We start from the raw sequence: 13,950 nt of genomic DNA on the forward strand, positions 1-13,950 counted from the left end.
GTTCCGTAGTCTTCAGTTCATTCTGTTGTGCTGCTCTGCACAGTAGAAAGCACCCTTGTCCTGTGGCCTCCAGGACCAAGATGAGTGCTTGAGGTCCAGCTATCACATCCACATTCTAGCCAGCAAGAAGGAAGAGAGAGGAAAGGCTGAATTTCTAGACTTTAAGGACACTTCTTGGAAGTTGCTTACAACACTTCAATCTGAATCTTATTGGCTAAAACTTGGACATGCAGGCCATGCTTAGTTGCAAGAAGGCTGAGGAATGTAGGCTTTTAATTAGTATACCCAGCTAAACATTGGAGTTCTTATTACTAGGAGAGAAGAGAATAGATAATTGGGCAGTAACCATCTGTGCCATAGGACCTATCCCACCTCTCCTCCAGCCTTGTTCCTCTTCCCATCCCAGTCCCTTCCTGCCCAGCACTTGGGTCCTCAACCTGTTAGTAGCTACAGTAAATCTCTTACTAGTCCTTCACCATGTCAGGCCATTTCACAGCTCTGGGCCTTTGCACAAATGCTTGCCTTTACCTGGAATGCCCTTCAACTTCCTTCTCTCTCTTCAAATCATCTATACATCCTTCAAACCCCAAGTCACTTCCTCAGTGAATTTTTCTTATTTCCTTAACAATGACAGCACATTACTTCTTACTTGAGCATGTAGCAGTGGAAGAGCTTCATGAACTTAGTAGTTGGACAGATTTGGGTTTGAATCTCTTCTCTGCAGCTTGGGCGGGAAAGTATAATATGGAAGTTCTCAGCACATAAATTGTGTTTAAAACCACAGCCCAGATCTCTTTTTCTGAGTTTCAGACCTTCATGTTGAACTGCGGACTCAGCATCGTCACTTGGAGGTTTCACAGGCCTCTTAAATAGAACCACCTTTGAAATAGAACTCTTGATTTCCTCCTCTAGTCTTTCCTGTGCCAGGAATGATGCCTCCATCAACCTAGCTGTAGATGTTGGAAAGCTGGAAAAAATCCTTCACTTCTCATATCTAATAATCCTTAAACTCTCATATCTAATTACCACCAAAGTCTATTAGTTCAGCTCCAAAATATGTCTTAAATTGATCCTTTTAATTCCATCTCCAATGCCTACATCATAGCATGATCCTCTCATGTCTGGGCTACTGCAGTAGCTCTTAACTGGTCTCCCTACATCCCCTCTTATTGTTGTTTAGTGCCCTCAAGTCGATTTTGTCTCCTAGCCACCTGTACAGCAGAGTGGAACCCTGGCTGGTCTTTTTGTGCCATCTTCTCACCGTCCATCACTATATCAGTCAGTGCTCTGATACTGTTCATAGGGTTTTCATGGCCAGTTTTTTTGGAAGTGGGTGGCCAGGTCCTTCTTCCTAGTCTGTCTTAGTCTGGAAGCTCTGCTGAAACCTCTCCACTGTGGGTGACCCTGCTGGTATTTGAAATACCAGTGGCATAGCTTTCAGCATCACAGCAACACGCAGCCACCACACTATGACATCCAACAGATGAGTGTTAGGGTTCCCTGACCAGGACACGAACCTGGGCTGTAGCAGTGGCAGTGCTGGATCTTAACCACTAGACCACACAGGGCTGGCTATATCCCTTCTTAGCCTGCTCTTATCTCCACCTCGGGCAATGTCACTTTTTTGAACAAATCCTTAGCCAGCTTCCCATTGTATTTAAGTTTAAATTCAGGATTATTAAATCCTAAGCGGTCCCACCTGACCTGACTCTTGTCTACCTCTCATTCTCATCTCTTGCCACACCCATTCTTGCTCACTGTGCTCGAGCCACATGGTCTTCTTTCTGTTCCTTGATTATACCAAGAACTTCCTACCTCCGTCCCTTCCCAAGTGCCATTCCCCACACAGGGTCTCTTGTCCCCTTCTTCACTCCTGTACACACCATCCTCATGTCTCAGCTTAAATGTCACTTCCACACAGGGCCTTTCCCTGACCTCTTAATCTAAATCATGTGTTCTCTCCTAGTCCTCCTTGGAACTGTTCTTTCCTTCTTAGTATTCATCTTAGATTATTTATTGAATATCACTCTCACATTAAAGTATATGTTCCATAAGGACTGGGACTATATTTCTTTTATTCACTGCTGAATCTTCAGTGCCCATTGCTCAATAAATACACATGGAATAAATGAATAAATAAATGATCTTGTGATTAAACAATGCAGTAGATTCTCTCATTAAATTGACAACTTTACTATTCAGGGTGGCAAGACGTAGTTGTTGGAAACCTATTAAAGTGTTTCACCCTTCTAACCTGGCATTGTGTTTCTTCACATTCATTGAACATATCTGTGATGCTCACCTGCAGAGCTATAAACTTCAGTTTTAATTTATCAGAATGCGTCTTTGTCTGAAAAAAAAAAGCCTTGTTCCTGCCAGGATTTCCTTATGAACAACACAGAGCCTGAAAAGGTCATGCTCAGGTGTGATATCTGAAAATCATGATTGGGCTCACTTCCTGGCTTGCCCTTTTTCTTTGGATGCAACCTGGTGTAACTTTTGGAACAGAAGACTTGCTTGCTGTTGGGATGGAATCTAAAGTAACAATCATTTTAAGATGGAGCTATCGATGACCATCACAGAGAACTGCATGCCCAGGATTTGGGCTGCCATGGAAAAACCCTCACTACCCTGTCTTGATTGCCAGCTCCTGAGACCAAAAACTCAAAGGATATCAGATGTCTAGGTAGAGTGTACTTGTTCATGGTAATTTTAGCCTCCTAATCTTTCCTAAATTACCTTGTTCTGCAGAACACATTGGCAAGATGTGTTATGGAACAAGTCAACAACTTGTGTGGTTTTTTTCTCCATAAGAGTATAAAAGATGTTGTTCTGGAAGCATCTGATGATTTTGGAATTCTGAACTATGATCTAAAATAAAAGATGAATGTGGATGATGTCTCTCTTTTACTGATGGACAGGGTGATCAACAGTGGGAAAGTTTTCGTTTGTTTTCTCTTTTTGGAAAACAGAATTCTGCTTTCAGTGGACACTATGATAGATATATTTCAGCATAGATGAAAAAGCAAAGAGTTGATCATTCTTAAGCCCCATTAGGTCAGATCATGTCAGTGTTTCCAGAGAACACCCAGAATGGTAAAATTTGGCTTTATGCTGAGCCTTTGCTAAGAGGCAGCCAGTCCTGAAAAGGATTTATTTATTTATTTTGGGCTTGGTAATGTCTAAATGATGATAAGTACAGGTCTCTCTTAGTTATCTGGAATGGGTCCCATATGAATTGGTTGTGACCCCTAGAATCCAGAAACTCTAGTATTGTTGGATAAGAATATTTTGTGGGGGAAATCTAATGTAACATGAACACGTGGAATAGTAAATGTCCAGAAGTGTGTAATTTGCTGCTTTTGTTCATGAGCGGTTTTAATACTTCTGGTACAGAGCCTAACTCCCTCTTTACTGGGGAGATGTTTCAGTTTCTTGGGTGAATTTTATAAGTTTTTTGAGAATGGAAATTAAACATTAAAAGACTTTAAGTACTTTACCCTTTATATAATATCACTAAAAAAGTGAGGAAAATCAGAGTTGGCTTATTTATTTATTTAATAAATTTAATCTATTTTCCACTATGTTGTTTGTTATGGCTGGTACTAAAGTACTTTTAAAAGTTAATGTTTATTTTGATTTTGTTATATTTCAACAGATGCGCATCATAAATTAACCTATCCTTCATTGTGAGCTGGGACAGTATTTAACATCTAGTTTTCTTTTGCATTTTGACACATAGGCTATTCAGTTTAATTCAACATAGTTTGATGCTCTGTGCTTGTATGATGCTTAGCATATGAATAATGTTAAACATAAAATGTGGCCAGCTGAGTGTGAGCATTACTACAAGTTGGTGATGTGATTGACCTGAGCCAAGTCACCTAACCACCGTGGGCCTGGGTTTCCTTTTCTGTAAAGTGAGGATAAACAGTAAAAATGGGGTAAACAGTAAAAATGGGATAAACAGTATCCAAGAATCCTTGCAGCTCTGAACTGAAAAATCCCATGAGTCTGTAAGCGTAATAATATGCATCTAACTGATTCCTCCTCTTCTCTCTTTTTAATTTAGGAAAAGAGGATGCTGGTGCACCAGTTACAAAAGATGAGACCACCTCCATGGCACAGGACATAAGAGCTTTACCAGAGAAGTCACTGCAAAGATCGGCAAAGGTCATTGCCTACAGATTTTCTCCATTTGTCCAAATGGCTGTCACCTGAGCTACCTGTTGAAGGTCTCTCATGTGATTCAGTTAGGACCATAGTTGGTTAGTTAATCAGAAAAGTCAGTGGAAGCGGGGAATCATAAAAAGTGAATCTTTTTTTAACTTTAAATGTATACATATGTATTCATTGGCCTGTCTTTGGATGAAGGGCCAAGGCCTTTTCTGTGAGTGTGGGTATGTTTATTGAAGTTTTGTATTATCTCTTTCTGCTTCAACCACATTTGTAATGTGACATCTGTGATTTCCAGTTTGGATTATTTAAAGTGGAGTGAGAATTTAGATACTGGTGAAGCAACATGAATATAGACTCCTGGATTTTTGCAGTTTTTTGCTCTAGTGTTTTTTTATTGTTGTCATGCCCATAGCTAATTCCAAAATAAGTTTTTAATAAGTCTTTTTAATTTTTTTCCAAAGTATTTGATTAGTTATCACAGAAACAAAAACAATTGCTTTTGCATCCTGTTTTTGTTGTTTTGCATAGTTCAATTTTATTTTGGTTTATTTTTTGTGAGGAAGATTAGCCCTGAGCTAACATCCGTTGCCAATCCTCCTCTTTTTGCTGAGGAAGACTGGCCCTGGGCTAACATCTGTGCCCATCTTCCTCCACTTTATATGGGACGCCACCACAGCATGGCTTGACAAGCGGTGCCTTGGTCCGCACCCGGGATCTGAACCTGTGAACCCCGGGCTGCCGAAGCGGAGCGCGTGAACTTAACCACTATGCCACAGGGCCAGCCCCTCAATTTTATTTTTTAATTATATATGCTAGTGGCATATTCAGATATGGGATCAAACACAGCTGACCCTAGCTATACAAATAGCCCGTGGTGGAAGAAGTGGTGCAAGGGCAAAGAATGAAGTGGCGTAATAGCATGAGGCTTCCTCTACCAGAGGCATCCATCAGCATGTTTAACCTGGGACTGCAGTGTTGCCACTCAGTCTAGCAAGCTGGTTAGGAGAGTATCTCCTCCATATTGACATGAGGAATTTATAAATTATATTACATATATGTTACCCCCCCCTTTGCCCATCCAGTTATCTAGATCTTTATTTTAATAGGCATTTTGAATACTAACCATATACCAGGCAGCATGTTAGGTGTGGAAGATTATAATGCATGGAAAGCCTGTGGGCTGGATCTGGCTCACAAACTTGTGTTTTGTTTGACCTGTGCAGTATTTACAAGTTTTGACTTCACAGCTTACATTAAAAAAAAAATGAGAGCGTTCACCTAAGAAAATCAGACTTCTGGCTTCTCTTGATAAAACAAAACATCCGGCAACGTTGGGCCACGTTCTTTTTTTTTTTTTTTTTGTGAGGAAGATCAGCCCTGAGCTCTCATCCGTGCTAATCCTCCTCTTTTTGTTGAGGAAGACCGGCTCTGAGCTAACATCTATTGCCAATCCTCCGCCTTTTCTTTCCCCAAAGCCCCAGTATATAGTTGTATGTCATAGTTGCACATCCTTCTAGTTGCTGTATGTGGGATGCGGCCTCAGCATGGCCGGAGAAGCGGTGTGTCGGTGTGCACCCGGGATCCGAACCCGGGCCGCCAGTAGTGGAGCGCCCGCACTTAACCGCTAAGCCACAGGGCTGGCCCTGGGCCACATTCTTTTAAATGACTTTAGTCAGGGCTGAGTAGAGGCAACCCTCTGTAGATGGGACTTGTGTTCTGTAATTTGCTACTGCCCCCCAATGGTGCCCTCTCTCTTGCTGGTTTTATTTTGGGGGTGGGGGGTGGGTTTCTTAATGAATTTAATCTAAAATTACAAGGCAAAACAGTACTTATATGCGAAACTTATGCTATTGTAAAGTCATTTCTAGGACAACTAACGTATGAATCATGAGTAATGTCAAGCTATTTTATACACTTCTTATGCTGTCAAATGTTAAAACAAGAAGCCAGGACTTCTGGTTCAGACAAGACGGCGTAGGCTTGTTTCTCAGTGCTCCTCCCCACTAGGTACAACTATAAACCCTGGAAAAAAACGAGAGATAACCAAAAGATAATTCTGAAAGGTGAAAAGAGGAAGGCAAACTAGTTAGGGGTTTTAAGACTAGAGGAACAACATAGCAGCAGGGGACTTTACAACCCCCCCCACCAACAAAAATGGACCCAGGCCCAGTGTTTCTGGATCCCAACCTAGCAATAGAAGGTGGCCCAGGCAGACTTGTTCCTCACTTGTATCTAACAGAAGGCCCTCTGACAGCACCAGGCAATCCCAGCAGCACCTGCAAGAGGAGTTGACTGGGAGCCCTGCTGATGATAAGTGGCCAGGAGAAGGGCCCTGCTTTCCTGCCATCCCTGAGACTTTTCTCCCCTACCAAGAGACACTAGCATCTGGGTGGATCTGACACCGGGGATCCTGCCAAAGGAGTGGCCTACCCTCAGAAGCCTCTCTGTTCCTGTGGACCTGAGACTCCCCTTCCCCACCCAGAGACACCTGGCAGGCAGATGGTGCTAGCAAGGGAGATCCTACCACAACAGGTGTGTGGTCCAGGAAACTTCCTTATCTTGGTGGGCCTGAGATACTCCTCTCCTACCCAGAGACGCTGGGCAGCCGAGTAGCACCAGTAAAAGGGGTCCTAACAACAAAAATCCACCAACAGGAAGTTTCTTTGTCCCTGCATGGACATGGATTAGAATTTGTTTCTCATCCATGCTAGAGAGACCAGGTGGCCAGGCCTGAGGAAGTTCCTTCCACCCCCTCAGGCAGTACCAGCAGAGACCAGTGGGAATCCCAGTGGCACCATGTCAACCAAACGTATCAAAATAGCACTGCAAAGGCTCTGCAAATTAAATTGTCATTTTAACTACAGCCCACAAAAGTAGTCCAGGACCTGCATGCCAAACCTTGGCAGGGTGACTGCCTTCTAAAAGAAAAGATTTAAATAAGACCTTGAGTCTCCTATTGTATCTAGGTTACAATAGAAAATCACCCCTTGAGTGATGAAAGACAGCTAAATGATGCCAATACCAAGATGTTGCAGTTATCTAACAATGATTTTACAACAGCCATCATAAATGTGCTTCAACAAGCAATTAAAAATTCTCTTGAAACAAAAAAGAAAATAGAAAACCTCAGTAAAGAAATAAAAGTTATAAAAAAAAGAACCAAATGGAACTTATAGAACTGAAAAATATAGTAACAGAAATAAAATACTTGCTGGAGGGGCTTGATAGTAAGTAGAGATGACTCAGCATAGAATTAGTTAACGTGAGGACAGATCAATAGAATTTACCCAATCTGAATGTAGAGAAAATAGACTGAAAAATATGAATAGAGCCTCAGGAAGTTGTGGGACAATAAAAAAGATTCAACATTCAAATAACTGGAGTCCCCGAAGGAGAGGATCAGGAGAGTGGGGCTTAAAGAATAGATTGTGTTGAGTGGGACCAGGTGAAAAAAAACTTAGAGATTTTGAGGTCCTATTAACAGTTGTGTAATGTTAGTGTGTAATGGTATCCATCTTGTATAATTGTAATTTTCTTTTTTTCTGGTGGACTCAATAGCTTGCATTTAATGTTAGAGAGTATCAGTGGCTGAATTGCTCCAGAATTGAGGATTTTTAGGGTTGGTGCAGTGGAAGGACAAGAGGGGTGAGTCATTTGACGACACAGGTAAGAGGATTGAAGTGATGGAACTCGGTGTCTCTCGGAGGTAGGAAAGGATTCAAGGCTAAGTAGCTAACAGACAGAGAAAACAAGCAAGAGTCAAGGCACTAGTAGTCTTGATGTGGTGAAAAAGCCTGTGGAGGGGCACAGGAGAGGAAGAGAGCTGGACAATGGGTCAGTCTGAGGTGATCGGGATTGGACCACTTCCAGATGATACTGAGATGTGGCCATGAGGATGAGTTGCTGAAATCGAATGGAAGTGAAGGCCACCAGCATTGAAGAGATATAAGAACTGTAAGGAGAAGATGTTGGCTGAGTCATTTGCCTAGATGAAGGTGGGAGAGGCAGACTGTAAGCCAGGTATCGCAGAGTAACCAGGAGGTCAGTGGATGACAGTAACAAGAAGGGGACAGCCTGAACCATAAAAGGGTGCAGATATATGCATGACGCTAGAAGAGTAAATGGTTTAGATGTGATAGTGCAACACAGGAAAACATGGACACCTCATTCAGGGGCTCTGTATGGGAGAAGGAGCAGTCTCTGCCCAGAGGGGCTGGAATAGACAGAGCCTTTCTGACAGGCAAGCCGAAAGTGGGCACAGCAGCTTGTTCAGAATAGAATGGTGTTTTCCAAGGAGGAAGGAAGAGTTAGGAAGAAAGTAGAGCATATAGTGGTGGGACTGAGATTAGAGAGAAGACAGGTGCCCCAAGGCACTTTCCTGTGGGGTAATAGCCAATAGCCTGGGGGAGAGGTGAGGTGCGCTCCCTGGTTTGGAGGTTCTAGGGAGGTAGGCTGAAACCCCATGTGGAGTCAGAGACATGAGCAGGAGGAGCTGCCAGCTCAACAGCAGTCTGAACCTTTGCTCAGGGTCCTAAGTAGAACGTTGGCAGGTAATTCCAATGAAGGGGTGAAACTACAGACTGTCTACAGTGGGAGAAGGAAACAGTTTAGGAAGAATGACTTCCCAAGGTGGGTGAAGGAGAAGATTCACTTTCAAGAATGCTTCTCTCTTGGTGGACATAGCATGTACTTATAGTGGTGTGGTGGCCTGAATCTTCACCTGGTGAAATGAGAGATTGAGTTTAATCTTGGAAAGAAAGAGGGTTAAAAGATTTCAGCTTTTGAAGGCATAATAAAGAACAGTTATTTATTTATGTTTAATAGCATTTTTTAAAAAGAAACTACTGTGTTGTTCACGTGAGATACTGGTATAGTTCATGTGAGAAGAGTGTAATGCAGAACAAATGCGTGGAGCCATGCTTCCCTGATGGAGTCTTACATAGCTCCTAAAGACAGAGGTCTTGGTTATAAAAGCACTTTCGTCTAATTCATCCATGTATTGTGTAGTTTTTCCTTGGATATATGTGCTCAATGCATAAAATTGTTGCAATTTAAATGTAGATTACTTAGTCACAGAGCATCACTGAGAGGCACTTCATTTGGACCTAGAAAAACTGCTGGATCAGCTAGTTGACCAGATAATATCCTCCTGACTCCTCTCAACTGTTATTTGGTCCTATATATAAACAGCATTCACTGTATCTTTGGTGTTTTCAGGTGGTTTACATCGTGGAGAAAAAACATTCTCGAGCAGCAACTGGCTTCCTCAAACTCTTGGCTGATAAGAACAGTGAACTGTTTAGGAAATATGCATTGTTTTCTCCCTCGGACCACCGAGTGCCTAGAATTTATGTGCCTCTCAAGGACTGTCCCCAGGACTTTGTGACGCGGCCTAAGGATTATGCCGACACGCTGTTCATCTGCCGCATCATGGACTGGAAGGAGGACAGCAATTTTGCCCTGGGGTAGGTGATATCTGGCAGGAAAACCCACAGATCTCAGATAGAACTCGGTTTAGGTGGCCTTTAGGTAAACTTTTTTGTGTATTTTAATTATTATTTCTTTATTAAAGCATGGGTACTTGGCATATTTTGGTCCTAGTTCTTAAGAAATTGCCCTTAGCTACTACCTCAACTGTTCACCTATAGATTCCTTGAATTGCCAGGCAAATCACCTTTTTTGTTTTTTGACATAAAATATAAGCACATTCTCAGCCTCTACTTAGTTCCTGTTATGTCATGAATCCCATTTGTACTTGTGAACTGCAAAGAATTCAGTGCATCAAACAATCAGACTCCTGCTTTCAGGTACTAGTGTTAAAATATGCAAAATTCCAGACATGTTCAGAGAACCCCAGTTTCCCATGCTTTAAAATATGAATAAGAAGATATGTTTGAATGATGTGCTTTTTGATATTGATCTTCAGAGGTTTCACTTATGGCGTTAAAAACTAAATTATACTGCTGTAGGCAGGAAAAGGGGACCATGTTTTTATGGAAGCTTCCAGAAACCAATCTAACTTAAACATAAATTATGTAGTCACAGGCATCATGGATAGCTACTTCATTTTGATCTGAAGAAACTGCTGGATCCGGCTGTTTGATCAAATTCTGTGCCTTTCTTCTTACCATTGGTATTCATTTTGAAAGAAGAACAATATTAAGTTTTAGCTGTATCTTTACCCCTTTATTATGGATGCTGTCTGGTTTATGCTTCACAGGAAATAAAAATAAAGGCATACAAGCTAGAAAAGAGTTTGTTCTGACATTTACTTTTTTTTTTTTTAATTTTTATTTATTTATTTATTTTTCCCCCAAAGCCCCAGTACATAGTTGTATGTTATAGCTGCACATCCTTCTAGTTACTGTATGTGGGCCGCGGCCTCAGCATGGCCGGAGAAGCAGTGCGTCGGTGCGTGCCCAGGATCCCAACTCCGGGCCGCCAGCAGCAGAGCGCGCGCACTTAACTGCTAAGCCACAGGGCCGACCCCTGACATTTACTTTTAATCCAATTTGGTGACTTGCTTGTTGGTCATCTAACTTGTACAGGATGGACCCTCCTGGGAATGTTCTGTGGTTATGAGTGCCAGCATTGAATGGATGGCCACAGTATGCCGCTTTTATCGGGTTTATTCTATACTTAGCCTCTTATGCCTAGCAAAGTAAGCCAAGTCAAATCTGTGTGTCATACCTAATGTGATTTAAGAAACGCTGTCTTCTGCCCCTTTTTCAGTGATACGAAGATCAGTGTGATTTATATGATCTCAGAGCCGTCCAGGAACAGTTGCACTTTCTTTTTTGCTCTCAAGTGGTGTGATTGCAATGTCATCATTTTTAAGCCTAACTCATTATCCAAAAGTGACGTCAACCCCTTGAGCCCTAAATAGTCCTTCTCAGAGGCTTGCCAGTTTCTCACCATCAACTCAAAAGGCCCGATAATAGCTGTGCCACCTGGTCCCTGTTGATTGTGCCTGCCACACTCTGCTTAGCAGTGAAAAGGAAAGACTTTCACATCAAAGCAGGAAATCCAGCCTTGTCTTTTATCTGCCCTTCTGTTGTATCCCATTGTGTGTACTTGATTGGACTGCCTCCTTAGTTTTCAAGTCGTAAGGGTGTAGTCAGGAAATCTTCATGGTGTGAGTTTCTCTTATTGCTTGAGAGGCCTGGCAGGTTCCTTTTTTACAGCTGAACCATTACTTCATCAAGAACGCTTTTCTTGTGGGTAAAGTACAACAATAATCGAAAAAGGAGTCGGGCCTTTGAAGCAGCAAGGACATTTGCTGAATCTAAAGAAAGAATATTTAAAGATAATAACCATATATTAATCATGTACTTTACACAATAAAAAAATTTGAAGATTCTCATACTTAGGTGGAAAACTGCTAACTTTTTATCTACCTTACTATAAAGACATTAAAACTTTCTTTTGTGGAAGTATACCTTTTAAAATCTTTGTGAAAAAAATTTATCGTAAGAAATAGCATGTGGCAGGTTTTCACGATGAAGTTCTCAGATGACGTCTGTCTCTGAGGGGTGCAGGCTGCAGCTGTTGAGCGTGTTGGTGGTCGCCTTGCCCTTTTGTTCTGGCTATCAGTTACTGATCTTTAGGAACTGAGGTCACTGTTTTCCAGTCAGAACATGCTGTGCTATGACTGCCTGGGTTTGCTCTCTCATCTTTGTCAGGTTTTGACCAGGAGCGTGAAGGTAGTACTTGCTATGGGTATGGTGTGTGTGGTTAGTTTCCACAGAAACTGTGGCTGAAAACTGAATTTAGCCAAGGTGGCTTCCTTCTGAAATTCTTCCCTGCCCCTACACTCTACTCTTAAAAGTACTGAACTTGGGGCCGGCTCGGTGGCGCGAGTGGTTAAGTGCGTGCGCTCCGCTGCAGCGGCCTGGGGTTCGCCGGTTTGGATCCCCCGCACGCACTGATGCACTGCTTGGCAAGCCATGCTGTGGCGGCGTCCCATATAAAGTGGAGGAAGATGGGCACGGATGTTAGCCCAGGGCCAGTCTTCCTCAGCAAAAATCGAGGAGGATTGGCAGATGTTAGCACAGGGCTGATCTCTTCACAAAAAAAAAAAAAAAAAAAAGTACTGAACTTCTTCTGCCAATGTAATTGCTACTAATTATTCATGTCCAAAGTCATTTACTTCTTTTGTAATTAAATTCAGTTTATGAGACAGGCATTGATCAATTGTGTGTCAGTTACTAGGCTGTATTATGTGAGACATACAAAGGTAAACAAGCTATGGTTTCTTTCTCTTTTTTTTTTTATGGTTTCTTTATGCAAGGAAATTATAGCCTAATGCAGAAGGACTTGTACATAAATGTTATAGGATTAATTTGATTCTAAGAAATGGAATCCTACTTGAGCAAATTTAAATAAAAGTGGGGATTTATATATGAAACTGGTGGTTCTCCTAAAACCCAGGGCAGGAAATGGAGGCAGGTCTCCTGAGGAACTCATAACTAACAAGGCAGCAAAGGAATCACAGTTTCTCCCAACCACCCTGACCAGCCTAGCCACCACATGGTGTGTTTTCTCTGCCCCTTTCTGCATGTGAGCTGTATTTATTCTGCTTCTCTCTACACAGTGGCCGTCTACCTGCTCAATAGCATTCAAGGCCCCAAAATGGCACTGCAAGTCCCCTGCAGGTCACGTACTGAAGTCTAGATCACAGCATAGAATTTCTATGTTAGAAAATCTTATTGGTCTAGCTTGAAACAGTTATTTGCTCTGGTCAGTAGTTTTAACCAGAGGTAGAGGTCCCAGGTCCCACGACCCACTGCCCAATTAGCAGGGACTGTGGGACTCGACTCTCTGGGAAGGAGTGTGGATAAAGCAGGTAGATCGAATGGCCTGTCTCTTTGAGCTCTAACTGTAGTACAGAGCAGAATGGTGCAAGTTCTTCCACAGGAATAAAATAATTTTCTGGAAGTTTAGAGGAAGTGGGTGAAAGGGGAAATCCAGGATCGTTTCTTGGAGAACGGAAGCCTCTTTGCTAAAAGATCACTCTGACCGAGAGTGCAGAGTGGATGAGTAGGGCCATGACTGGAAGCAAGCAGTCATAATAGGTGTTTGCAGTAAGACAGAGGGGATGGGGACAAGAGGAGTGAAAAGATTCAGGGGAGATGAAGAAGGTAGTTCTCCCAGACATGATGACCACCTGGCAACGGGGCATGAAGGAGGACAAAATCTTGGATAAACTTGCAGACTTCTGACTTGGGTGATTGGGTAGATGATGATGGCATTTAACCACAAATCACTGAGAGCAACCTCGGCTCCTGCCATTCCCTTCACTTATGCCTCATTGCTTGCCGTTTCCCAAGCTGACTATGTTTGTTCATAGCTCCAAACTTTCGCACACTGTACTTCCTCTCCCAGCAGTGGCTTTCTCCTCTCCCCAGGGTTTTTTTGGTGAAATGCTCAGTTTTAAACTTAACTCAGTTGTCCACTAGAAAAATGTTCCCTGACTATGAATCCTCCCTCCTGGGTGCTCCCGTAGTTTCTAAAATACCATAATACGTTAATTATCATAGCTCTTGTCTGTTTGTATTGTAATTACTTATGTAAATTATTGATTTGGCCATGAGCTCCTTTAGGACAAGGATGCTCAGTGAATGTTTGCTGGCTGGTCAGATGGGTAGATGAAAATGATTTGAGGACCCCAAGATCTTCAACCAGGTTGACTAGGAAAATGTTGCACCATAAATCAACCTAGAAAACGCAGGAGAAGGAGTTTGGAATAGAAAGTGATGAGAACCAAGGTTC

At 42.3% G+C, this 13,950-nt stretch overlaps 1 protein-coding gene across 5 annotated transcripts in view; it reads left to right on the forward strand.

The window, feature by feature from the left end:
* DIS3L2 (DIS3 like 3'-5' exoribonuclease 2) overlaps window positions 1-13,950 on the forward strand; it is a 338,953-nt gene that overhangs the window by 127,928 nt on the left and 197,075 nt on the right. For all 5 annotated transcript variants that reach the window (XM_058533210.1, XM_058533214.1, XM_058533212.1 and 2 more), the window contains 2 exons: window positions 4,073-4,173; window positions 9,397-9,644. In XM_058533210.1, the coding sequence (XP_058389193.1) occupies window positions 4,073-4,173; window positions 9,397-9,644 (349 nt within the window). The remainder of the gene's footprint in view (window positions 1-4,072; window positions 4,174-9,396; window positions 9,645-13,950) is intronic.

The sequence above is a fragment of the Diceros bicornis genome, chromosome 37, assembly GCF_020826845.1.
Source record: "Diceros bicornis minor isolate mBicDic1 chromosome 37, mDicBic1.mat.cur, whole genome shotgun sequence".
Classification (NCBI taxonomy): Eukaryota; Metazoa; Chordata; class Mammalia; order Perissodactyla; family Rhinocerotidae; genus Diceros; species Diceros bicornis.